Source organism: Hippoglossus stenolepis, chromosome 14, assembly GCF_022539355.2.
Source record: "Hippoglossus stenolepis isolate QCI-W04-F060 chromosome 14, HSTE1.2, whole genome shotgun sequence".
Classification (NCBI taxonomy): Eukaryota; Metazoa; Chordata; class Actinopteri; order Pleuronectiformes; family Pleuronectidae; genus Hippoglossus; species Hippoglossus stenolepis.
The window spans coordinates 2,884,746-2,911,335 of NC_061496.1; the positions used below are offsets into that span (position 1 = coordinate 2,884,746).

The 26,590-nt window shown below is 43.2% G+C and overlaps 1 protein-coding gene across 1 annotated transcript in view; it reads right to left on the reverse strand.

The window, feature by feature from the left end:
- Nucleotides 1-26,590, reverse strand: part of gmds (GDP-mannose 4,6-dehydratase) — a 140,307-nt gene that overhangs the window by 108,031 nt on the left and 5,686 nt on the right. Inside the window, exons 2-4 of the mRNA XM_035177347.2 lie at nucleotides 23,441-23,485; nucleotides 21,574-21,661; nucleotides 21,031-21,140 (exon numbers count right to left, since the gene is read on the reverse strand). Coding sequence (XP_035033238.1) covers nucleotides 21,031-21,140; nucleotides 21,574-21,661; nucleotides 23,441-23,485 — 243 coding nt within the window. The remainder of the gene's footprint in view (nucleotides 1-21,030; nucleotides 21,141-21,573; nucleotides 21,662-23,440; nucleotides 23,486-26,590) is intronic.

Below are 26,590 nucleotides of genomic sequence, written 5' to 3' on the forward strand. Positions count from 1 at the left end.
TTAAACTTGGGATTCATTTCATCACATCTTCCATCCAGCTTTTTCTTGTGCTTTTTTACACATGCACATTTGCTTGAGAAAAGACTTTGGATGAATAGCATTGCTGTGTCAGCAGTACAGTGGGAAAAAGAAGAGAGCATTACACATCCTTTCATCCTTCACTCTAAAATCACTGAGCTAAGTTGAGCGAGCGTGGGGAAATACAGCATAGACGCAATAACGGGTTAACTTTGCCCAGTACCTGCGGTTTGTCGTGAACCAGCGTTGGTGTTATTTTTATGTTACCGATGGGTCACTGGCTCTTGGGTGGTTTTTTTTTTACCCTCTGCTGCTGTGTTAACCCATTACTGCATCTGTGCTGCACTGACCCCACACAGGGTGAGTGTTAACCCTGTGAATTCAACAGCTTGACAATAGCACAAACACCCTAGAGTTGTTTGGCAGTTGTTTTCCTCACTGAACCCCCTTGTGGAGCAGTTTTTTCAAGCTTGAAATGAGCCGTAACACTTTCCATTTAAAGAGTAATTCTGGTTTGGCAGATTTCCATTGAGTCAACACAAGCCATTGTGCCAATAGTGACAGACGGTGACAGGCTATGGCATCAAACTATGATCACCCGTAAGACCAGACCATCCAGGAGCTACCCCTATAAGTAATGTGAATCTTGGGTGTGCTCGTATCGCCGTACCACTAGAGATCTTTTCAAAGATGACCTACAGCGACGGTATAAGAATTCCCTGGTTTCACCACGAGCAGAAACCAACTCAGGGTGGGCAGCGTCTATCTCAACCATCTGGGTTAAGACGACAAAAATAGGGCAGAGAGAGAAAAGAGAGACCAGAGGATGTGTGGATCTTATCTGATTCATGAAACTGCAGACGAGCATAATTCATCAGCAATGTCAGTCGCAAATTATTTACTCAACCGCACCCAAAGGTGATTCAAGAAGTGAACATATAGGCAAAGACTTTTCTTGTATTCATTTGTATCGTATGAACATCAGGTCTCAACGTAGAGGGTCCCAAATTATAAGTTCCTCTATAAACCTATAAATTCCTCTATCCAACCCCGCTCTGGTGGAGGTGAGATGGGAATAAATGGCTTCTTAACAAGATTACACACCTGGAGACATCTATAGAAATATCTCCACAAGAGTATTGTGACTGGTTTTTCAAAAGGGATGAAACTACAGTGTTGATAGAGATGCCAACACTTAATCCCTTCCTTAACCATGACTGGAGCGTGGAGTCTGGGAGAGATGGTGGGAAAAGGGCACTGGTGGGGATAGGCCATAGAGCTAGAACATGTTTAAACTTGAAATGGGATCTAAAAATGATACCATACTTTGAATGTGTTTATCACAACGGGGTCTGTCAAGGTTTTCTTGCCGAGAGGGAGCATAGAGACACAAGATTACACAAAGCCTGGTTCGTGCTTCCTTTATGTTGGTAATTACCCAATTTACCACAATGTGATTATAGAAGTCTAATAATAGAACAACATGTTTCCCCATGCTAAACCCCCATTCTCTCTTCTGTCTCTATTTGATGTAATTTCCTAATCCCGGGGATGAAGCTCTTCCTGATAAAAGACGAGATGCTTTTATCCGGTCCCTTAAAAGATGTATTTGTGAAAGAAAAACAAAACCCCCTTGGGAAGATGTTCATCTTAATATGGTTTATTCTATAGGGAGCAATGACCAGCAATGTCAGTGCTGCTTGGATTTCAGCAACAATGGTTTTAGATTGTTTTGAAATATTAAACTTTGCGTAAACGACTTAGAACAACAGGTAAGAAAAAGGTTTTCTATTCCAGCCATTTCTTTAACTCTACATAGGTTTCAGTCGCTAAAAAGTAAAATTATCCTTTAATATAAAGCCTGGTTGTGTGGTTTGACATATAAATCTGAATCTAGTGAAGGAGATAGGTTCAGGTGATACTGGACCCACCCTACGTTGGCACACTGCTAAAACAAAGACAGCACATTAAGACAGGGAGGGCAGGGCAAACCAATCTGTCAAAGCAACCTTCCCAGTCAAGGAGGTGTATGACTTTGACCACATGCATGTGTCGACGCTCGTCTCCCCACGTCTGTGCCGATGGCTCGTCTGACAGCGCGAGGAGGCCGACTCACAGAAGACGGTGTGATGTGGGAGCGCTCAACCTTTTCCATCCTTTCGCAAACCCTGTCACACCAACAGCTTTCATCTGGAGCAGATTGGAGACACTAGTACTTTCTTATCTCTACACCTCCCTATGTATCTTTCACCATCTCCCCCCCCGTTACTGTCTCTTTCCTCCCACCCAACACCCACCCCCTTAATTCTTACAATACTCTTAAAGGTAGTGGGGAAAAGGGGGGGAAATAGTTCTGCTAAATTAATAGGCTGACAAATAAGTGAACAACCTGGGCAAATAAGTAGATCGTTGAACTGTTATTAGCGTCTGCTGTTAAACTATTATTCTGTGTATTAGACAGTATAATAGTTTATTATTTCATACAGTTTATTAAGAAACAGCTGGCTCCCTTTCAAGTACATAAATCAGCTCATATTTTCTTATGAGCACCAGCCAAGTCCACTCAGCTCTGTTTGAACACACAAAGTATGCAGCTCAGTGAAAAGAAGATGATCAATCACAATCCCGACAGCAAGTACACTCACACACACGCACACACATTCACACACACACGCACACACACATAGACAGAAGTCGATAATGGGCATTATAATCATACAAGACCTTACCACAATATCTAGCACAGGCTGTGTTTGTCTGTCATTTGTACAATGTGCAATGGGGGTTACGGATATTACAGGAGCGATTGCAGATAGTCCAAAATTAACAGAGCACTTATAAACAACCACACGTACACACAGCAAGAAATCCACATTAATACCAGTCATCAATCTTAAAGTGATGGCATGTTGTGCTGTCCTTATTGGGAAGAGATATCGCTGCATTCTTAATGGGAGTACGTGTTGCAGAGCCTGAGCTGTGATGGAGATTTAATCCCCGTCATCTATCTCTATTAAAATGGCTCCAGATAGCCAATAGCTAGCCGGTCCGACAAGGCCACGAAAACGACATATAGACGAGTATCACCAACAGGTAAAGACATGGCTACTTCCCTCAGCACTTAGTGCCCACAAAACCAAAGATATTTCATTATAAAAAGATCGGAGACGCTTATTGGAAAGGCCAGGAAATAAGAGTAGTGTCGGGAAAATGTATTAATATTATTATTCCAAAGTAAATGCCATTATCACGTGTGTGGTCCTGGGTGTTTGGGTCATCACCGTGGAGCTCTTACTGTCTGCGTCACTCGACCTCAAGTCCCATCAACATATCATCGGCAGAAACTCATGATTCACACTTTTACAGATCCACGTGGACACACACACACACAAAGTCACACACACAGAGGTTAGCAGAAGACAATTGCCAAGGTTCAAGTCCAGCCCGGCTCCACCCGCCTCTCTCACCGAGGGAGGGAACATCGGAGCAGGGGTCGGAATGCCGGGTCGGACCGCTGCGGAGTGGCCGGTCTTTGAAGGAGGCCTGTGGCAGGGAAGGGTTTTCGGGAAGGGGAAATGCTCTGCTGGAAGTTTTAAATATCAATGGAAAGGCTTTCTCTCTGCCATGCAGGGCAGCAGAGTGGCTTTCCTTTATCTTCCACTACTTATCCCGCCACAGACGGAAAGACAATGTCAAAGAAACATGTAACAGGAATATTTCCAGGAAGGGAGAGCCTAAACAACTGCAATCCAATCCCTGACAGGGACGATGCCTGTGGAATATTCTGTTTGAAACGAAGCAGTGAAACATCAAGTATCAAGTTAAAACTGTTGTAAAAATAAGTTATGGGACTCAAATCTGATATCTCTGATGTGGAAAGACGACATAAAGTCAGCGGCTGACGGACAGATCCCGATCAGCCCACAGGAGAACATGCAGTAAGAAAGTCCTGTGACCCGAACTATCCCACGATCCGGCAGCAACCTGGCTAAACCACAAGCATAACCTCCGGCTATCCAGCTGTTTGATCCAGAAAACATCATTATATTCACACACACACTCCAGCAGGGAGCAGTTTGAGAGCTGCGCTCAAGTTACAGATAAGCCCGACGTGCACTCTCTCAGGGTAAGGCCTCTCAGGCCCTCGTCCACCATGCTGACAAAAATATTTCATTTACAGATAAAACACAGGTCCTGGTGTGCGTTACATGTTAATTCTGTACAAATCCCACAGACAGTGGCTTTAATCAGAGGAAGGTGTACAAAGTGTTTATCTTTCTACCAGTGCTGTGAAACTTTGTTCCAGCTGTTGTACAGAACTTCGAACATAAGCACACACACATCTAAAATAACTACAGGCTAAAGTTGGACAGGGCAAAAATCCCAGTGGCTAAATTTGTTCAGCTAAAAGAGTAACTCCCCGAAAAGACATGCAGCCGTCACTGCAGCAAGAGCGTGACAAATTATTGACTTGCATTCTGTTTCATTTTATTGTCGTGTCACAATAAAACATAATGTGCCCCTTCAAACTGGTTGGCATGTTCTGTGAAAGACAGGAAAACCTGCATGTAGCTGTGAACACTTTCCCAAGGCACAGTGCGAGTTACATTAATGACGAGATGAGCTCAGGGTTCAGGGAACTGTCTGATTCAGCTCAGCAAGTGACTTTGATTGATGGACCACAGTGCAGGTTGGTGGTTGGTGGTAATTATTCTTGAACAACATGTCGTGGGTTGGCAGCACCAACAGATTCCACTAATCAGTTTACCTCGGGGAAGCCCTGCTATTACACATTTAAATGTGACACTGACACATAACAGTTGTTTGGATGCGAACGACATAAATTAACCTGAAAAAAAAATCATTCAGAAGATATTTAACCTGCTTCCCTATACAAAGGGGTGTTAGTCGTGTGGCATCGCTCCAGTGTGATGCTTCTCAATGACATTAGGCTCCAAGCGTTGGGTCGGTCATAGTTTCCAGCAACATTAAAAGTTGAGCATGATCCGATCGAGTGGTCCAAAGCAGATTTGGGACACATCACTGAGTGCACAACTACCGGTTCATGCGACTACGAGTCCACACTCATATCTGGTGTCACCCCCTTGTTGATCTTTTCACTGGGTTGTCTGTCCTCACCTCTCCTTTACAGCAGCCAGAGCAACAAAACTCTCTCCTCCCAGACCTCCGCCTTCCCGGCGAGGCTGACCACAACCCGTCCAGGCCCCGGGTCGCCTTACCCGTTTACCGCGTGGGAGCGGATACCGACGCCGGCTCACAGAGACCCATTCAAAGCCTTGCATATGAAATCTCTTCCTCTGCAGTGATACCTTACACTTCATCTGCATATTCACATATTCAGAGTCCGGTCTTCACTTCCTGTCTGTACGAGATAGACGGGGGAAACTGGGCACAGACAAAAACTGGTGTGTTTTCATTAATTTTCAAAGGGGTCCTGTTATTCAGGCTTGGAAACCGACCAAGGGGCAGTGGAATGTCTCGCCCTGGACAGGCATCAAAAAATGAGACTTAAATGTCTCGGTAGGAATCAGAACTCACTGAAAGAGTCAGGACAGAAAGTCCAGTAAAAAAGCTAAAAGTTTGCTATTTGTAAGCAAACATGTTCAACAATTCCTCCTTGAGATTTGTTGCGCAAAGCAAGAGAGGGAAAGACAGAACACTCCGACTCAAACTGCCACTTGAGGAATTCTGCAGAGACCTGCCCATCAACTCGTCATCATGGTTCATCTCAATCCGACAGCAAGTGTCAACAGCGGCACACATGGAAAAATGAGAGCCGCTATTGTGTCTGTGACAATCTCCCAGTGCGGTTACACTTGTAAGCAAACAACAACATACCACAATGACACTCCTGGTGCTGTGCCAAGTCAGCGCTGGCAGCTGCTCCTCTCAGCTATAATCACCAGCCCATTGAGGTTGATGGTTGTTACAGCAATTTCTGTTGCCGCATGTGGAAAATCTCCGGCAAAGGTTGGAGTGCGTACGTTCATTCGCAGCATTCCGGTCGTGTTCAAACAGTCAACATGTTCCTTCGCTGAAGCCATCAATTCCTTCGCTCGTGCTTTCCCATGGGGTTACCCCTCTGAGGTACGACAACGCGCTGGATTCTTCAAATGTCTTGGCAGGGGAAACAATTGCACTTTATAAAAAGGAACACTTCCCACAGGCAAGTTGACAGGAGAACGTAAAATTAAATCAAGTTTGTTGCTTGTGCTCAGTGGAACAATGCATGATACTGTATGTATGGAGGAGCAATTAGATCAGTGGATCTGATAAGAAATTCAGACATGTTAGCGCTGGTTTCCCAGACTGAAGTTGAGTTTTATATCATGAATAAAAAAGGCCTCGTTGTCCTCGTCCAACAACATTTAAAAATCGGATTTAAGGTAAAGTCCAGAACTAAACAATATTATTCTTATTATCCCACACTTACAAATATTGTGCGAGTTTGCACATGAAATAAAACCCTTCCCAGAAACGCAGGATTACATTAACAATAGTCAGACACTTCCAAAAACCAAACTCCCCATAATTTCTAAAGTCATTGCTGTTGTGTAAGGAACCCGCTGATGTTTTGTTATGAAACTGATCTTGCTGATATAACCTCAAATCCTTTTATTTTTTATTATGTTTAAATACAGAAAACAGAGCATGATAATATAACATGAGTTTCACGGTGAATCAGTATATTGAGTAACACTTCACTTCAACGCAGAGAACACTTTACAATTACAACATCCAGAGCGTGATCCATAAATCTGCAGAAATGAGGAACAGTAGCTTTTCGACTTCACATGTAGTTGTGATGGGTCATGTTTTCTTACTTTAACCACATGTCAAAGTCAATGAATGCGAAGAAAACCAAGTGCAACCATAAAACAGGCCTGAAACAATAAAGTAAGCTATGCCTATGAGTAAGTCTGTGAGTAAGTCTATGAGTGTGTGTGTGTGTGTGTGTGTGTGTGTGTGTGTGTGTGTGTTGTGTGTGTGTTGTTGGGTCCCTCCCTGGGGCAGTGCAGCGCTGACTGACACCCTGGTAATGCCTGGTATCTCTTAAACCTGAGCAGCGTCCTGCAGACACACTGAATGAAGACATGTCAGTGGGAGCAGAGAGCGAGAGAGAGCGAGAGAGAGAGAGAGAGAGAGAGAGAGAGAGAGAGAGAGAGAGAGAGGAACATCTGTCTCTCGCTCTCTCTCGCTCTCTCTCTGACGCCTCGGCTGCCGAAACGATGCGTGTTAAGACAAAATCCAGGGAAACAAAAGACGCTGCAACAAACTCCAAAACTCTTCAGGCGTCTCCAGCTGTGGACTCTCACACTGCACATGAGAAATTTTTATATTCAGAAGTTTATGAGGGAAACTTCTCTGCATGTTAGTATCTTGTTGTTTCCCTTTTCACTTGTGTTGGAAAGACAGGACAAGAAATTAAAATTAAAATGTGTTTTTTTTTTAAGTAAAACATGATACAGATTCAAGCAGTCATTACGCTTATTTTTATTCTGATCCCCTGTAATTAGTAAAGTATTTTTTAAGTGTTTGAAAGTTCTCCAATATTATAAAAAATGTTGTTAAGCTTCATTTACTTAAAAGTTAAATTGGGGATTAAACATCGTGAGATTTCCCATTTCTCAGATCTTATAATTCTTTGATATTGATGAAAAAAGAAATCTGGCATATTTAGAGAACTGATATTTATGAGTGTGTGAGTCAGGAACTTGATAATCAAATGTGGCTTCAGAAGGAAACTGTTGGGCCTCGGCAACGGTATGAACTCTACTGCCGTTCTAGTTTTTAAATATACAAATTAGGTTTGATCATATCATTGAATTATAATCAGCCAACATCATAGAGCCGGGTAATGAAACACTACGCCAGCCAAAATATGTCTCCTCACTATGTGCATCCTTTTTCAGAAACTTCCAGGCATCAAGTGTCGGTTCTGGTTCAAAACTTTATTTATATTACTTTTATTAGCTTTATTTATTCTTTCAGCAGATACTTACTGATTAAACTAAAAATTCTGCCAAATTCAGAATTGTGTTTCATAGCAGAGCAAAGTGGCCGCGTTGAGCAGCGAACGCAGGAAGTTGCACGACTGAAACAACTTAACGTTCTGGTACATTCCCACCGCGGTGTCGAACCAGCACACGTGTCAAACACAGAGACCCATCACACCTGTGCACAGGGACCGTGGAGGTTCTGCTGAGAGCTGGAGTGTATTTCTATTCCAGCTCCACAGTTTACAGCCGCGCAGCCCGAGGCAGGACGGTTTAATTTGACTGTAATAAGATCAGCACGACAGATTTGTTTCAGTGCACCGGGCGAGACGCTTGACTTTTATTACAACAGGCATCGCTTGGAGACTGTTATTGTAAACGTTTAGCTGTGGTGGTGGCCTGCACCGGCCACACATGTGTAAACACTCCGAGCTTCGATTACCGAGCCCGCTGAGCCGTGCCAGAGCAGATATTACCAGACCAGTGGCACTGGGATGTAGGAAAGATTTAGCATGGGAAGATCAACATCCCAGGTGTGTGTCTGTGTGTGTCTGTCTGTGTGTGCGTGCGTGCGTAATGCTCGTCACTGTCAGATTGACTGGCCGGTCAGGGGAAAGTGTGAATACTGCCCTGGCCAGTGTTTGTGTGTCTATGGGTTATTTTCCCGTCATTATGTTCATAATTGGGGGAAGGAATGCTCGGGGGATCCGTTTGGGAACGTCAGACGACCCTCAACCTTTGACGCTCAGCGACGGCTACACCCCCCGACACCCCGAATATGAAGAGTTCACCTACAGCAGAGGGAGGAGGAGAGAGACCCGAGGCCCGGTGGAGAAACGCATTAGTGTGCAGACACACAAGGTTGTGCGCCCTCTCGAGAACAAGAAAAAAAACACAAACGCCCACTCTTCACAGTGTCGTTTCTTGCTTAACTCTTGGTAATCGTTTTGTGTGGCTGTGTGTGTTTGTGTGTCTGTGTGTGTGTGTGTGTGTGAGAGAGAGCAGAGAAAAGTAAAGAAAACAGTGGAGTGTTTTCTTTGGAGTTTGCCCACACTGCACACAGACGGAGGAGAGCAGAGATTATCTTCTGACTAATCGTGTTCTGTTCTCCATGAGGAGGCACTTCTCATCACCCAAACCTCACCCTCTGTCCTCACCCTCTGTCCTCATCATCTTCATCATCATCCATACCACCACGCATACATGTCTAATCACACAGGCACACACGGGTAGGGACGGCAACCCGAAGGTCTGCACATAAACAGTCACGCACACGCATCACTCACAGAGTCACTTGGAGCAGTTAAAGCATGTCTACGACGTGCCACTCGCTAAGAGAGCACTCTCCAGAACGATTTCACGCCTGAGAAGAGGCCTGACAGGGTTTCATCCTTAAGAAAATAAGATGATTTTCTGCACATCCCTGACTCAGCATCACTTGTTCGCTGTCGAAACACGTACTCACTCCAGAGGTTAAACAATTAGTGAAATGACCGGTCAACTGGAGAGGTATTAATTGACAACAACTGGTTAACAGCTCGAGTTATTTATCAAACAACAACGTCTGAAATTCTTTGGATTTAGTCTCTGACATGAGGACTCATCACTGAAATGAGATACTTCTTCTGAAATCAAATACTTCAGTCACATGAAGTACATCATTATATTTGAATTGCCTTTAACTTTTACTGCTATTGTATTTTAATTCTTATGACTTAATCTTTTTACTTGTTTTGATTTCAGCTTTTGGAAACAATTTGTAATCTGGATTTTGAAAAGTTCTCTGTAAATAAGGATTTAAATAAAGACATAGCAATAATGTTATAATAACATAGTTTTCAGTTTAAAAAGGTTTTGAAGTATAAAATGTTACGCTCCATACATTTCACGGGACTATTACAGAATAATCAAAATCAAAAGATCCTTATTAAAAGACCTATTGCCACTTATTGTTATATTCGTGCACCGTCAGTCAATCAATCAGTCCTGACCTCAGAAATCCTCTTGAACCAATAAGAGATAAAATCATTAGACAAATAACGATCGGCCGATAACCTCGGACCAGTTTCTCTCTGATTCATGTGATAATGAAAATAAAAACCAGGTTGGATTCAAACAAAAACAAATATGGAAATCTGTCTGCAGGATGAGCTCAGAGAGGCCGAGAGGCTACGAGCTCTAAGTCAACAGATTGAAACCGGCGTCGTCCCGACACATTCGGTTCTCATCTACCTCACATGTCTATCAGCCTCACCCCGTGTGCCCCCACCAGACGCCAGCGGAGATGATTGATGGTGCTCTGGAAAACTGAAATCCATTCTTCTCACCGTCAGAGACAATGCTCACAAGTGGCAGCGCGGGGGCCATTTATCACACTTTGCAACCAGCAGAGATGTTTCCCATCACTCCCGCTGATCCCCCGCACTAATATCGATAATAAGGAGGAATAATCGTGACATTAATTGCCACCCTGCAGGGGCCTGAGGGCGAGGAGCAGAGGGGAAGCAGGTTTCCAGGTACATAGTGTGACAAAGAAGGTGGTCATAAAAAACTAAATTCTCATCCGTCTTGGTGAGAACTCTCTGAAAAACAGAAGGACTGAAACACCCACAGGCACCTTGTGAATAATTACCTCCGTATGATTCTTACAAAATGTATGAAAACAACATTCAGATTTGCTTGTCATCTAAAGAACGACTGACACACACTTGTGTCGAGCTCTGAAAGAAGCTGAGACGCTCAGAAAGGTCAAATTTCAAGAATATATGAATTTTTCCACTGTGGCTGAGGTGGAAAAAAGTAAGAAGCAAAACGAGACAATGAAAAAGTGACGATCATTTGATGATCATGTTTCTTCTATTTGCCACTCGCACATCTGGCAGCAGCGAACAGCTGGACAGAAAGCGCACAAACCTAAAAACAGGTCAGTAATTCTGCTGCATGCTGACTTATTTATTTTTTTAATTTCGGGAAACATACAAGCACAATATGGCCAGAAGTATGTGGACATGCTTGGCTGCAAATACTTTTTGGTCGGGAGTCGTTTTTCATGGTTTGGCCACAGTCAGTTCTGAGGAAGGAAAATCTTAATGCTACGGTTTGCAGAGATATTTTAGACAATAGAGGTTTTCCAACTTTGTGGCAACAGTTGTTGGGGGAAGGGTTCAACATGACAATGTCGTGGTGCACACAGCCAAGTCCACAGAGAACAGATTTTTCTGGTGGATAGACTGCATATAAAGATGGATGACATGTTTCCACTTCTCCCACTTTCTATCCAGAAATGAAGCAGAGATATCCTCGATATGAACGTTGCCATCTTGCACCCGTGAAGTAATTTGGGGCCTGCGGATATATACATGCTCGACCAATCACGGGTCAGTCTCAGCTGTAAATGTCATCCCCCGATCACACAGACTCTAAATTATGCCATCTGCACAAAATGGCAGAAATCATAGTAGATATTTTGGCTTCATTTCTGGTCCATCTTTATTTATAGTCTACGTGAAACACTGCCTTCAATGGACCGCTGTCGGTGAATCGTGGGAATTGATCGTCAACATTTTTCCAGTAGAAGTGATCATCCCGGAGAACCACACCTCGGATGAACGTTCATTTGAGGTGACGTCTTTTATGATACAATTTTTTTTAAAGTTTTAATTTGTACATGAAAACGTCCACGCGCCTCCTCAATATATCAGATGTTGGAGGCAAAACAAGGTGATAAAAGAAAAGAAAAGAACATCTCGTATGATGCTGACTTTTTAATGGCACCCGAACATCCTGCTCTCTTTTTCTGAGAATAAAGGCTGTTTGTTCGTCTGACAGGAGACACGGTGAGAATGGCCCAACCCTTCGTGCAGGTATGACAGCCTGATTTAAAGCATCAATTTAAACACAGGCAACAGGCAACAGCCTCCACACACAAAGCAGCTGCACATATAAAAGAGAAAAATAGATAAAAACGTCGCTTTGTGCACAATAACACCTTCGCAAATTCAAAGAAGCACTGAAACGATTACACTATCTAACAGATGAGTATCTGTGTTCATAACTCATCCACTTCTCGTCTTGTCCGTACGCGTCACTCAAACCTCTTCTTGCTTTTGTTTCCCCCGATCATCATTTCATGAAGTTGTCCAAACAGGTGAGATCATAGCTCATTACAGCAGGCTTTTGTAAATAGATCTCGATCCTCAAATTACCCAACAGACACACGTCCGTATACGCGGAGGAACATGGCGCACACGCCCACGCACGGGCTGAACCGAAATAATAAAGTCTTAGCGCGGGAGTCAACAGATTGTGAAACGGTAATTACGCCTTCTTTTCAGGGCCCTGCCTTTCATTCCTTGAGTTGCACTTCAGCGTTTTTATTTGTGAAACAGTCAGAAAAACAATAGATTCTACGACGAACAAGATTCGACGGCAGAGCCGGCAGCGAAGAAATACGACACAAACTGCGGAGTAACACAAACATGCCATCAGCCCGGGAAGTGTCTGTGTCTGTGTACGTGTGTGCACACAGCAGAGAGTGGGCAGCAGCAGTCGGGGCTTGTGTTCGCGGATTAGCGACAATGTTTATTGTGTAGTAATGAGCTTATGTCAATTGTGAGGACGGAGCGAGGCTGCATCTTTTCACTGCCACAGTCAGAGTGGGTGTCTGGGGAGTCGGTGTAATTAAGAGGCTGCGATGATGAAAGAAGAAGAAGAAGAAGGAGAAGGAGACGATACGACTGCTTTTCTTCTCGATATAATAATATAACGTCTCGGCTGCAGTTTGACAGTCGACTCTTGAAAGAGGGAACAAGTGAAAACAGAGCAGATAAACCCACAGATCTTTTCACGCAGCCCCACTAAGCCTTCCTGCTCGTGGGTACGTATATTCAGTGAGTCTACTCGCAAAAAAAAAATCCCTTTGTACACACGATATAATGTCTGTGTCAACACCACAATGTATGCAGACTAAAGACAAACACCAATACTGCCAAATCTGTGTCAACAGGGCTGGGTGTCACTGTGTTCTTTGTGCAAACTCACTTTGATTGAACGGCGTCTTTGGATTCACGCAGGTATTTTTGTCGCAGGTGTGTGATTCGACGACTCCACCTTTCCTTGGAGGCGCCGTGGAAATGCTAACAGACGCAGGGTTAAAAATAAATGTCCGTCTGCAGAGTTTATATGCAGCCTGTGCATGAAGCTGAGCCTGTACGCAACATAAACTGTAGATATGTTACTTCTGGGTGCAGTTGCCTGGATGTTACGGCTGCAGCTTGAGGCATGAGAAGATTTCTAAAGCCACAATGACAATAACAAAACCAAACCGTGCGGAGAACGACTCTGAAAAGGTTCAGCAGAGAAGATCTAAATCAATAAAACTACTTTATTAACTATGACAAGTAAACTCCTCTTTTATATCAACAGACTGGAGGCAGCCCGGAGGTGTGGGAAATATTTTTATGGATTTTTTTAGTTAAAAGGGGTTATTTCAAATATGTTCCAACAAGTTTCATTGCAAAACTATTCAAATTGTGTTTCATATCCCTTTGCTAACTGATATTTTATGTATTTATTTTGTATTTACATACTACTTCATCTTTGTTTTGTTAGACACATGAGAACAGGGTGTAACAGAAAGAATTCCTGACAGACGTCAACACCAGGAGCCAGGAACAGAAACATGGGACAAAACTAAACTGGAAAAACTTTATTAATTCTAATGATAGATTTAAAATATATAATAATAATAATTATAATAATAATTATAATTATTATTATAATAATTATAAATATTCTCACTTTCAGATAAACCAGCAGTTTAGAGCTTTCAATGAATTACATGTTTCCATTGTGACCTGTTTTAAAATCTTAGTTAAATAAACTTCTAAAAGTGATTAAACAACTAATCAGAATTTAGGTATCTTAGTATCTTAGTTTCAGATTACTTTAATTTTCCTGTATGATTCATCCTGCAGCTCACGGCCTGAACATGGCAGCTTTCGTTATAGTGATGATAGCACAGACATTCCGGAGAATCTTAAATCGACAATAAACACAACGGTTTGTGGGATATTATGGCTGCAAGGCAATAAATCACCTTGTTTAAGAGGCTGGAGAAAATTTGATTTTCGTTATTTTTGTCTGAAAAATCGGTCGTTAAAAAAGTAAATCTGACTAGTTGAAAGATGTGATTTGTTTCTGTGACACTTGATCATGAACCCTGGATTTTTCTGAATGTGATGAACAGACCATCAGAGTTTATGAGTGAAGGTGAGGATTTTATTTTATTTACCCAGTTTATTTAATCCAAATGATTGCAGGCCGTAGGGGCTGATGTATATTCTGTGTCTGGTTCTGTGCCCGTAGATGTTTCCCATTCAGGAAAATGTGTTGCTACTATGCTGCAATCTACTTTTAGGATCTACACCAGTATTTATATATACATATATAAATATAGATACAGAAACATTTAAAGCTTTGATCATACACTAAATACCACAGTCACTAAGACTTTAATTGTAGGTTTGGTCTAATTATCAGGACAAAAGAACCGTCTCATGCTGCAAAGACAGATTCCTTGATATTAGCTGATAACGAATCTATTAAGCCTCTCCAGATAAATCATTAGATCCAGGATGAAGCAACGAAGCTGGTTATTATTGCCAAATGTCTCCACGGACAACGTAGCAACGGGGAGATTGATGAGTTTGATAAATATTTGGTGTGATCCCTGGTAACCGTCTCCCCACCTCAGGTTTCCCCTCTCACCGACTGCACCAAACTAACAAGAGGCTTTGTGCGATTATTGTGACAAGTCTGGTACCGACAAGCACGCTACAGGCGACTGCCAATCACTCAACCCTGAACTAAAAATTGAATAAATGAGTCACAGCGAGGGGGAGAGACAGAGTCGAGAGGGGGGGAAGGAAGAGGAAGAGGTCGAGGGATGATGCAGACGACGAGGAAAACACTGATTCAGCTGAAATCAAACCATTTCTTAAAATAGTTTCCTCAGAGGAAACATTTGACAGTTTCCATCTCTTCTCTGTGAAACTTTCCCCATCTTGTCTTCCTGGTATTTCCTCCATCTAATTCTCCTTCTTCACTAAAGTGACAGCAGCTGAATGAAACGAGGCCTGAACCGTGTCGTCCTCTCATCTCGTCAAGCAGCTCTGCAGTGGAGCCGACCGGCCTGCAGAGGGCGACATCCTGGGCTGATGGAGCTTCAGAACAACTTGAGTTTAGTGAAGATGGAGAATTTAACAGACTTTTAAATTAATTCTAATTATTGAATCTGCTGATTATTTAGCTGTTCTGATCATTTAATCAATCAATAATATTTTTTTATGAATGGAATCATAAAAACAATGAATATTTAAAAAACATTAGAATCATTTTATGTAGTTTAGTCAACTGACAAAGTTAAAAAGTCAACTTATCCCTCCCCCAAGGGACTATTTTAATTAAATTGCGTGTTTTGTCAAAGTAATTGTCCAAAATATGTAATATTTACATTTAATTTACAGTGAAATATAAATTTCCAAATCCTTTAGATTTCGAATTTACAAGATCAACACATTTGAGAAGCCGAAGCCACTGAATCTTAACCAATGACCTGCTGTCAATCAATATTCTACAAATTAATTGATTATGACATAAATTTGTGAATTACTTGCTTTAATTTTTCTTACCAATACGAAGCAGTCACTTTTGTAATTTATTTCTAAAAAGACAAATAAAAAAAAAGTTATTTTCAGTAAAGCATAATAACTTCTGATAAAGTCCGACCCTACATGAATCCATATAAACACATGTAATTCCACAGGCTGAGACCCTCTGCTGCGTCCACCTGAGGGACACTGTCCTCCACAGCGGCTCATTGCTGCCATCTACAAATCACAGGTGAAACTACACGTGCAACAGTCACGAGCACGTCGGCTTCTGAACGTCAGACGCACAAGACCGTTGATGTGGACTATCTGGGCATTGATCTAAGATACAGATTTAGATGCAATCATATTTAGCTTTGTGATACTAGTTATTGGATCAGTGTATTTACTTTACAAACCTCAGAACCCCCCCTTCCTCTTCTTCTCTCATCCCCCTCCCTCCGTTGCCCAAACTGCATGTTTTTCCATGTGTTACAACCTTTGCTGGAAAACAGAAAAAGAACCGACTCATGAGCGGAGCGACTAATCTGACCCACAAAGCGAAAACCACAGAACATTCCCTGACTCCGAACAAGGAAAGTGCAGACTTGTTTTCCTTGGCACAAGAAAGTCTATTCTTGGGCTAAAGTTCACTCTCGGCAGTTGCGTACAAGGCAGGCCCGCTCTGTACGCCGGGCCTAACCTTTAAAAAAAAGGGATTGGCCTGGACGGCGAGCGACTCTGACCGCCGACTATACCAGGCCACCAACGCAGAGCCGTCTCCTCTCGGCTCAATAGGTGGGACGCACGAGCTGATGAGGAGCCAGAGATTGTTCTGCATCTCCTCTTTGGCCAAAAGCACCAGGATTGAGACTCTGAAAGTCAAATTTAAAACAATGGGAAAACATGGCGGCACCACACACACACACACACACACACACACACACACACACACACACACACACACACACACACACACACACACACACACACACACACACACACACACACACACACACACACACACACACACACACACACACACACAGCTAATGAGTCCTGAGAGACAGAAAACACACTTCAGCGAGGAATGTGATAACTTGGCTGCAGGCGAGACTTTATCCCAGTGAGATACACACTCCGCTGCAAGCGTGCCACCGGCGGCTGATTGGACGGCGGTAATATAAACACCAATCAGAGACAGTGAGCACACGCGGCCAATGGGCTGTTACGGAGACGAGGGCGCTCATCACTCAGAGGGGTTGTAAAAACCAGGTTTCTCCGACACTTTGCATGAAATAAGGGGAAAGTTTGGTTGGTGTTAATGAAGTTTAAATAAAGGATAATGAAGCATTGGCAGGAAACAGTGGGTCCGAGCAAACTGCAGCATGCGTCGCACACGTAACAAACGGCTGGATGACACACACACACAGGGAGTCCAAACAACTGCATCACATTACTAACGAGTTACAATGATTACACAACCACGGCCACAAACTGTAGTAAGCAGTGGTTTCACCGCCTGTTTAGGAAAGCTAAACTGCTGGCCGGCTGCACAATAGCTGCTTTTCGACCCATAAACACATCAACACGTTGAACAAACAGCGGGGGGGCTCTGTGGGGAAACAGCCGTGTTAAATCCTGTGTGTGTGTGTGTGTGTGTGTGTGTGTGTGTGTGTGTGTGTGTGTGTGTGTGTGTGTGTGTGTGTGTGTGTGTGTGTGTCTCTGGCGTGGGAGCTCCTGCACAGACCCGGATGGGGGAGAGACCCGAGGGTAGAGAGGGAGAACGACGTGTAAGACGTTAATGCCATGATGATAAGTCTTTATGGGGAGGAAATCAGATACGGATAATGAAGGATATACGGATGAAGGAAGTCTGTCTCCTCGCTGCAGTCTGTCCTTTTGTCTTCAGAAGACACTGAAAACAATGAAGAGAAACTCACTTCTGCTTCATTAAATATGTGTATTTACTCTCTCTCTCTCTTCTTCAAACTCTTTCAACGTTTGTGTTTCTTCAACTTCAACTTCAATTAAATTATCCAATTCTAGACCTCAGATTAAATTCCACTAATACAACAATAGCAAAGGGCTCAGATAACTTTGTTCGGAAATTAATCGTTGATGCAAAAACGATAGAGGACGCCTGTTGTTAACTGTACATCAAAAATATCTGATCAAAATCAATGATCTGTTTAACACACCAACTAAATAAGAAACCTTTACAGGCATCACAGGACACTATGGGAGTATTATTATTATTATTATTATTATTATCCTCTGAGGATCAGTATAAGTTCACTTAAGATTTGTACCTCCGAGAAACTCCATAAACTAAATGTTTAGTTGTAGGTAATTAACTGTAAATGTAATGTTCTATTGGAGAAGACAGGTCAGAGTGATGCTGGCCTCAGGGGCCAACACGGAACATGAATTTGCAAATCCACTGTTTACAAATTCAAGTGTCTGCCCCAGTGTTAAGTTTCCAACAGCAACAACTCCAAACTCTAAAGAGCAGAATCCCTTTTCAGTGGAATTGGCTCCAGACCACCACCCTCCCTCAGAAAACACCGGTGAGTAAGTTGTGAGCACCATAACAAACAATCCACCACAGACTAATAAAGAAAACACCGTTTCTTATCTCTTTTATAAAGTCTGCTGGCCGGCTTCCCCCGGGAGTTACGATGATCTTTAGGGACACATCCAACTGATCATCTCCTCTGCTGTTAAAGTCACAAAGAAAACAAAGCCCCCCTCTGTTTTGTTGTGTGTGCTGCTCTTTTGATACTGCAGCTGGTTGTCTAGTGCTCATCCACTAATTCCCTGTCCTCCTCCGCCTCTGCAGCATTAGAAATAACCTTCAGTCTGTTCTGAAGTGATGACTCTGTGCAGCGGAAACCAGCACCCACACACACACCCCAACTCAAACCAGTACTACAACTCCAGCGCCGTGGGTGAGTGAGTGTGATGAACAAGCCGGACTCAGACGGGATGAGACACAGCAGGGGGGGAGAGAGAGAGTAGCCGGTGTGTGTGTGTGTGTGTGAGGGATCTTTTCCTCTGTGGTGGGACAAACTGGAAATTGCTCCACACCGCTGCTGCCAGTAATCCAGCAGGCTCAGCTGTTGGGAGCGGGCAGCATGTGGTGAGCAGCTACCAGAGCCTGGTTTACTGGTGTGGGGACAAATAAACACAGCAGAGCCTTGTGCACAGGTACAGGGATGTTCTGACACTCCCAGTGTGTGTGGCCCGTGGATGATCCCTGTGTGGGAGGTGGGAGCGGAGTCACGGCCTCCGACCACAGAGGATGTGGTCACTCGTTCTCCTACTCTCTTCCTCTTCCTCGTCTGTTTGTCTTTCTTCCTTTGTTGATTATTATTATTCCCACCGTACGGTCGTGATAACTGCGTCGCTGTCAGGATTGTAGGCTGGTCCGCAGTTTTTTTTTTTTCGGCCAGGCTGAAATCTCTCAACAACTACTGGACCGATTGTGACCCATATTTGTAGTTTGGCAGGAAATGCCTTGACAACCATTGGCTGAACTGTCATCACACATGTTCCTCACCGGATGAAATCTGGTGATGCCCACAACTTTCATCCAGCACCTTTATCAGGTCAAAAGTGTACTCTGGTGTTTATTACATTATCTTCAGCTGTAGTTTGTTTTTACTACTAAGTAATGTTTCAAATATTGAATAATTTAACTATTAAAAGTATTATAAACTGTTTTATAATTTCAATAAAGTATAGTTCCTCCATCAGCCTATAAGAACAATGAAAACAGTTTTAACAAGAAAACTCTCTGAATCAAATGAACACATAATAACAGGAGTTGCTTTTAATATGCATTTTCTTCAGTGATCTATAAATCAGTTCATCATCTCAGCATAAACCGATACTAGCCGTCTAGCTAAAGCTGTCCCTCTTTACTCAGGGGCTTTTAAGATCAGAATAAAAACTGAGTTGAACCAAATGTAAAAATGATTCCAATCTGCTCCCAAAATGGATTTGTTGTGTTAAGAAACTGCTACTATTGAAAAGCAGCGAGTCATGTTCACATTACAAATGGCCTTATTATCTACGATCTGACTAAGCTCTTGGCTCCGTATCCCACCCAAACCACCGTGGAGAAGGAGGATCAGCGCTGCCTGGAGACTCTGTGTCAGATCCCAGTTCGGACGGGTGGGAGGAGGAGGAGGAGGAGGAGGGGGTGGCGGCGCCGCGGGATCTCCTGGGATCACCGCGGAGCTCCGAGACAAAAGGGACATTGTGGCACAGACCGACCCATCCATGAAAACATTACTTCCTGTCCCATCAGCTCCAGCATCCTCCGCACATGAGCCGCTCACTTCCCAGAACTGAAAGTCTCTTTTTTAACTGTTTAACCGTTTGCAGCAGCAGAAGTCAGCACCGACCATATTCAGCCCCTGGTGATAAATCGCAGTCGACGCTATTTGCTGAGGTGGCAGCCACGGAGTTTCACACACATTTCAGAATCACAAGCAGAAATATTTGTATTGATCCCTGGGGGGGAAATCGGGTTACGACTTACGATTAGCAGTTAGCTTGTTCTTTCTGAAAAAAAAAACCTGGCTGTTTTTCCGCAATTGTATGTTCTTGAAAGTTGGCATCTGTTTTGCATATTTGTAAGTGGTAGGAATTCTTACATTTCCCGGTACTTTTATTGGGGATGCTGTTGTTGAGGTTGTCTCTGTGTTTTTGTCTCTTTGCAAACACGAACACGTTCCCCCTTGTGGGACAATAAAGAACCTAACCTAGTATTTTACTATATAAGGAGTCTTTCATTGCTGTTGCTCTGTAAGTTACAAAGTGTTGCTCTAAAGTGGAAATCCTCTGCTTTTAAACGCTGCTGTTAAATGACCAAACCTCAAATCTTCTATTTTTTTTAAATACCCTTGAATGTGCCAAAAAGAGAAACTGTCAAAAAAAGAGGCAACAGCTCAAAATCGCCACACGACAATCAAGCACCTCAGACTGAAACCGACATGAAATTAAAAATTAACAGGATAACAAGGTTATAAACCTCTGCCAGGATCAACATCAGATTTCACCAGAAAGCTGTGCATCCGAGGGGAAAGTTCTTCATGTCATAAAAAGTGAAACTACTTTCACTTTGGAGGTTTATTCATTCTCCTGTGGTCTGGTTTCAAATTCACTATGATCCCAGGAGGTTGTTGCTGGTATTCCCCCTCGTCTCCCATGAGCAGCGATTCCAGGGAGAGGGAAGAAATGTGACCATGTTTGTCAGAAAAGATGGAGGTGGTCTTGAATTGAGTGAACACAGCGTGGAAAGACAACAGAACCAGAACCATGTGGGGTCACACTACCTTGACGTGGCTCTGAGCGCCCAGGTTGTAGATCTCTGTCGGCTTCACCTCGTTGATGATCTTCACCAGACACGTGCTGTCGGTCAGGTCGCCGTAATGCAGCGCCATTTCTGACAAGAGTGGGACAAACACACACGGATGAGTTCACGTGCAAACTCAGTGATTCACCTGCTCAACCAGGACTTTGCTTTTTCCTTGTTATGAATATATGACGTTTAAGTCAAGAGTTTTTTGTTTATCAGAATCTGACATATCTGAAAAGTTGATGTCTTGTCAAGGCGCTGAGTCAAATACTGCAAGTTCTACTGAGAGTAAAGTTCCTGAGATGTGTTTCTACCGATTGGAGATCTCTTACTAAATAATGTCCGTTATAAATCTGTCAAACATAGACAAGTATATAAAGAGAGATGTCATTCCAACCCAAAATCCTCTGGACTGCCCCCTGGTGGCTGCACCACCGCCTCCTGCATATTAGCAGATGGGACGTGGACTAAACTAAACTATTGACATTTGTCTCCCCCAAAGACGGTTCCTGGTACTTACTGTCTGAAGTGTGTGTGCAGGGGTTCTTGTACAGATGCACAATGCGCCCAGTGTTGAAGGAGCTGGAACGACGCAAAACCCCGTGAACCTGAGAGAGAAGGACACAGGAGAGTTATTCAGGAAAACACTCAAAATGTACCAAATCAATTATATGTGAGGTATCGACAAATATTTTTAGAACTAGACAAAATTCAACTTCAGACATAGAGAATTTGCAGCTGTCAAATAGATTAACTGGCTTTGCTGATCTGAGTGACATATCCAAAACTCTGGAGATGCTGCGACATGTCAAAGTGACATTTTAACCATCGGGCAAACATCTGAAACGGTTTGTTGAAGAATGACATCGTGGCGTTTTGAAAAAGAAAATGCAAATCAGGGCGACATATCTGGAATAGTTTGTTGAAGAATGACATTTCAACAGGTTGGGAAGGGAAAATTACAGGCCACTTATCTGACAACTAACAAAGGACACTTCCACGTGTCATAGTCACATTCAAGTCAGCCCTGCTTGTTAAATGTTAAAACAGCTTGTAGGTGTCAGATAGACAAAGTCCACAGATTGAGATATGAATAGAGATTCGTCGTGTGAGGGGCGGAGCCTGTGTGGAGCAGCAGGACGCAGGACATGACGTGGAAAGTTGAGATCTTCGTCGGCATCTTCCTTCATGCATGACTCCTCTTTTTCATCCGGAGATATTTGAATTCTTTTAGTTTGTTTTTAATTCATTTTCACATCTGCCTCTTATTACAAACGTCATCAACACGCCCCCCGCTCGCTCACTGTGAGTCGTCTGGATGTTTTCCTGCTGTATTCTCACATGGGCTCACTCTGACATCATCAGAATATCTATTCGGAGTTCAGAGCAGGTCTGAAAGCTGCTTTAAGTGGCCAACTTCATTTTATTACAAGCGTTTTCTTACCTTGTAGATCTCTGGAACTAAAACGTTATTGTGTATTGCAGAAGTTGACACGACGGTGTTGTGTGTCGGTGCTCCTGCTCGCTGTGTGGTTCATGCTGCCTGTGATGTGTGATCTGGACTGTGTGTCCTGAGGGGTGGGGGGGTATGTGTGAGGAAGCTCTGCTCGGGGAAGATAACACGACCTGATCCAAGGGGAGTCCATTAGAGGGAGGACGCTGTGCCCTGACCTCACTTCCTTTATTCACTGTGCACTTACTGCCTGTATGTGCGCTCCTCTTTAATGCCTCCCACCCCCCCCGCCTCCTGCACATCAGCATCCCCAACCTGGATCCAGTCCACTTCCTGCCTGCTGTCTGAGAATCTGCGGGCTGCGATGAAGGTGTGTGTGTGTGTCTGTGTGCTTTTCTGCTGCACGTCAAGTCAAGCAGCTACTGTGAGGAAAACACAATGAGCTCCAGTGGCAACATGTTTATCCGAGTGTGTTGTAATGTACGGGATCTTCAGGGGGTGTGAAACCACCACGTGAAGCCTCAGCTGATCAGACCCAGCTCATTAGACCTCGGACGTCCATTGACGGGCTGTTTTTGACCTCACGTTATAATAACAGCTATTTTCCTGTAAATGTTCTGACCTCTGAGCAAAAGGTGAGAAGTTAACAGGCAACACAAAAGGGTCTTATCAGGGTGAGACGTGAGTCAGTCCACATCTGAAGCCGACTGTGGCGGTAAGTCGAGTTCCCCCCGGAGCTCCCACACACTGCCGTTGACTTGGAGGCTGCTTATCGGGGGAATGACCGCTCTCTGTGTGTGTCTGTCTGTGTGTGTGGGCATCCATGAGTGTCTGGATTCATTTGTGTGCGTGTGCACGTGTGTGTCTACGCGTCCAAAGGAAGAGGTTCTCTGTGTTGTTGCAGCTCGTCTGCAGTCGGGGGGGGTTTTCTCACCATGTAGCCTTTATTGATCAGGAACTCAGCGAGGTAGGAGCCATCCTGGAGAGAGAGAAGACGACACAACTTAAAATCTGTTGTTTAAGTTATTTTTCAACATTAAATAACCTAAAATGATGCTTTATTGTGTTGTGCAACAAACAACAAATATAAGGGGGGGACTAAGCCCTTCAAGACTCATTTACTATGTTAAAACATCAACAAATTATTGCTAATGTAATTAATCGATATGAAATGAGTTCCAGCTGCAAAAGCCCTAATTATTATATTTTAACTCTGCATTAATAGAATATCTTCAGGTCAAAATGTTACAGTACTAAAAAAAATATATTAGTTAACCATTAATGTGTCATATTGGAATACATTTTCAAATTATGTAATTTTCATTTGGTTTGGGCCATCACACCAAATATTAATTGTATTTAGGCGCTTCCTGCTCTTTGTATTCATAAAAACTGTTCATGTTAATATTGTTCAAAGCATCTTCGCTTTATGTTCAACACAGTTGTTTGTAGAAAAGTGAACTTTGTATATTTTTTAATTCCACAACACATAAATGGACATGAGTGGTCGAATAGGCAGATAAACAAAACAAATGGTGTTAGAAAAATAAGTCTAAACTGCACATTGAATTCTGAGGCCTGGGATCATTAAGTGTAACATCCACATGAATCAGGAGCTTTAGCCAGACGTAGTGGCAGTGTGTGTGTGTGTGTGTGTGTTTGTGTTTGTGTTTGTGTTGTGTGTGTGTGTGTGTGTATGTGTGTGTGTGTGTGTGTGTGTGTGTGTGTGTGTGTGTTATGTGTGTGTGTATGTGTGTGTGTGCGTGTGCGTGAGACCGAGCCCTGTCAATAAGGTCTTGTTCCCTTCACCCATGTTACTCCTCGTCTTTTTTCCCTGCTCAGACTTTCCGACCGCACATTCTGGGACACTCTGGAAAATTCCGAACCAGTCATGGCATTCATCGCTCAATCCCCCCCCCCCCTCGCGTGTACGAACACACACATTTACACGCACACATACACATTTACACGCACACATACACATACACATTTACACGCACGCTAACACTGCCTGCATGCCAGGCCCTACGCTTCCTCAACAGCGGGGCTGGAGGGCCGGGGGACAGAAGACAGAGGAGGGGTAGAGGCTGGATGACACACAGAAACCCACCAGGCAGAGGGGCTCATGTTTTAGGCTTTGCCATCAGAGGCCGTACAGGTTGGCCAAAGCGTTACACAACAAAATGAAGAAGTCACTTTGCCCCCTCAGTATTGTTGATTGTGAGTAGAGACCGGCTGATACAGATTTTTAAAAGGTGAATGCCAATATTAGGCAGTAAATGATTTCCGATATATAAATATATTTAAAAATTGGCAATGATTCCCCAGATGTCGTTATTGAACCCTAATGAGACAGAAATTTAATTGAGGGGTTGATATTTTATACTTCAACCATGACGTTTATTATGAATCATTTTAAGAAGAAAGAAAACACAAATAAAACCAGATATAAAAAGCTTGAATTAAGAAAATAAGATTCAAAAAGTTGTATTTTTACAAAAGTAAATGTGGTCACCCTGTGTTGATGGGCTGGTGTGTAGCAGAAACTAAATCTAAACTCTTGTGTATTCTATTTTTTCATGTCTGCCTGTAATCCAGTGCCACTCGAGGGCTGTAAGCCAACAGGGGCTGTTTTTTATGCCCTTCTGAATTAATTTGGATGAGCTTGAAATGCTCCACAGCTACTGCTTCCCTCCAAAGTCGCACAAATAATAAATGTTTATTAGCTTTACAAATTTATGTCTTATAGTACTACTAATGTCTCAGATCATTTTCAGCGAATGCAGGTTGGTCGCTGGTGCCCAACCTGTTTTCTGCCTAACCCAGGGAGGGGGTGAGGGGTGGTGGGATGGCACTGGCAGACCCTCGCCCGTCCCCACGGCGTTCAAAGCACCAGCCGGTGTCATGTTTTCCTGCCCCTGTGCCAGGGTCAAAGCGTTCCATGCCAGACCAATATGGAAAACAAGCCTGAAGAGCTGCAGCTCTGTTTCAAAACAAGAAGCTCCTTTGAGGCCGTATTAGCCCATAAACCCTGGCCTCACCTCGCCGTTTCCTGTTATGGGGAGTTGGGCGCTTGGTGGGAGCAAGCGGGGTGGGGTGCACGCACACACACACACACACACACACACACACACACAAACTACATGTTCACCTGCCAGGTCAATGCCATACCACAAACTCCCCAAAGACTCATTTTGGCCTTTGACACAATATGATCCCTCTACTACAGCTACACTGAATATGAGCCAAAGGGCCGGTCCAGTGACAGGAGAGTGAAATTTAATTGAAGTATTGGGCAATATTTTTTTCTCATATTTGCAAACTGGTGTTATGAAGCATTAACCAAATCCCTCTTCTTGATGTCAAGGCGTGTTTGCAGAAGCCACGATAGTCTGAGGGGCGGCAAGACTGTAAGAAGTCAACGCATCATCATGAAGTAATGCAGTTAATTGAAATGCATTAAACCAAGTCATTTAATTAACACAATTATCCCCTCACGGTCGTATACCTCCGCCAGCAAGTCACTAGTTTGTCCAGACTCATAATAAACAGACTGTAGTAGAAAGTACAAAATAAAAAAGGCATATAATTTATTCACATGGAGGAAGCACTGAATTGAACAAGTGCAGCTGTGTCAATGGAATTTGTTTAAAGAATCTGCTTCCTCCTCCTTGTCGTCTATTCTTCATCCATTTAAATACAGAAAAGATTAAAATTGAAAGCGAAAAAGCGAAAAGGAGGAAAAACTATTTCTGTCATCGGGTGTCATCATTAGTTCCAATCAACATTCACACCACTCTTATCAGACGGATGTTTTTAGCATCGTAAATTATGCGCGACTGGGACGACACACGTTTGTCTATTTCTATATTAACGAACAAAAGACAACACCCAATAACCCCCTTATCTAAACTAAATGTTCAAGATTAAAATAGTTAAATAAACAACAAAGTTCAACAGATTATTTTTAAGACAATATATGCAACCTCGTGTGTGTGTGTATATGGACTAACTCCAGCACTATGAGTTTGGTACCCCCTGCTGGTGGAACCGTGAACTAACAAATTACTGGGGGCCTTTACAG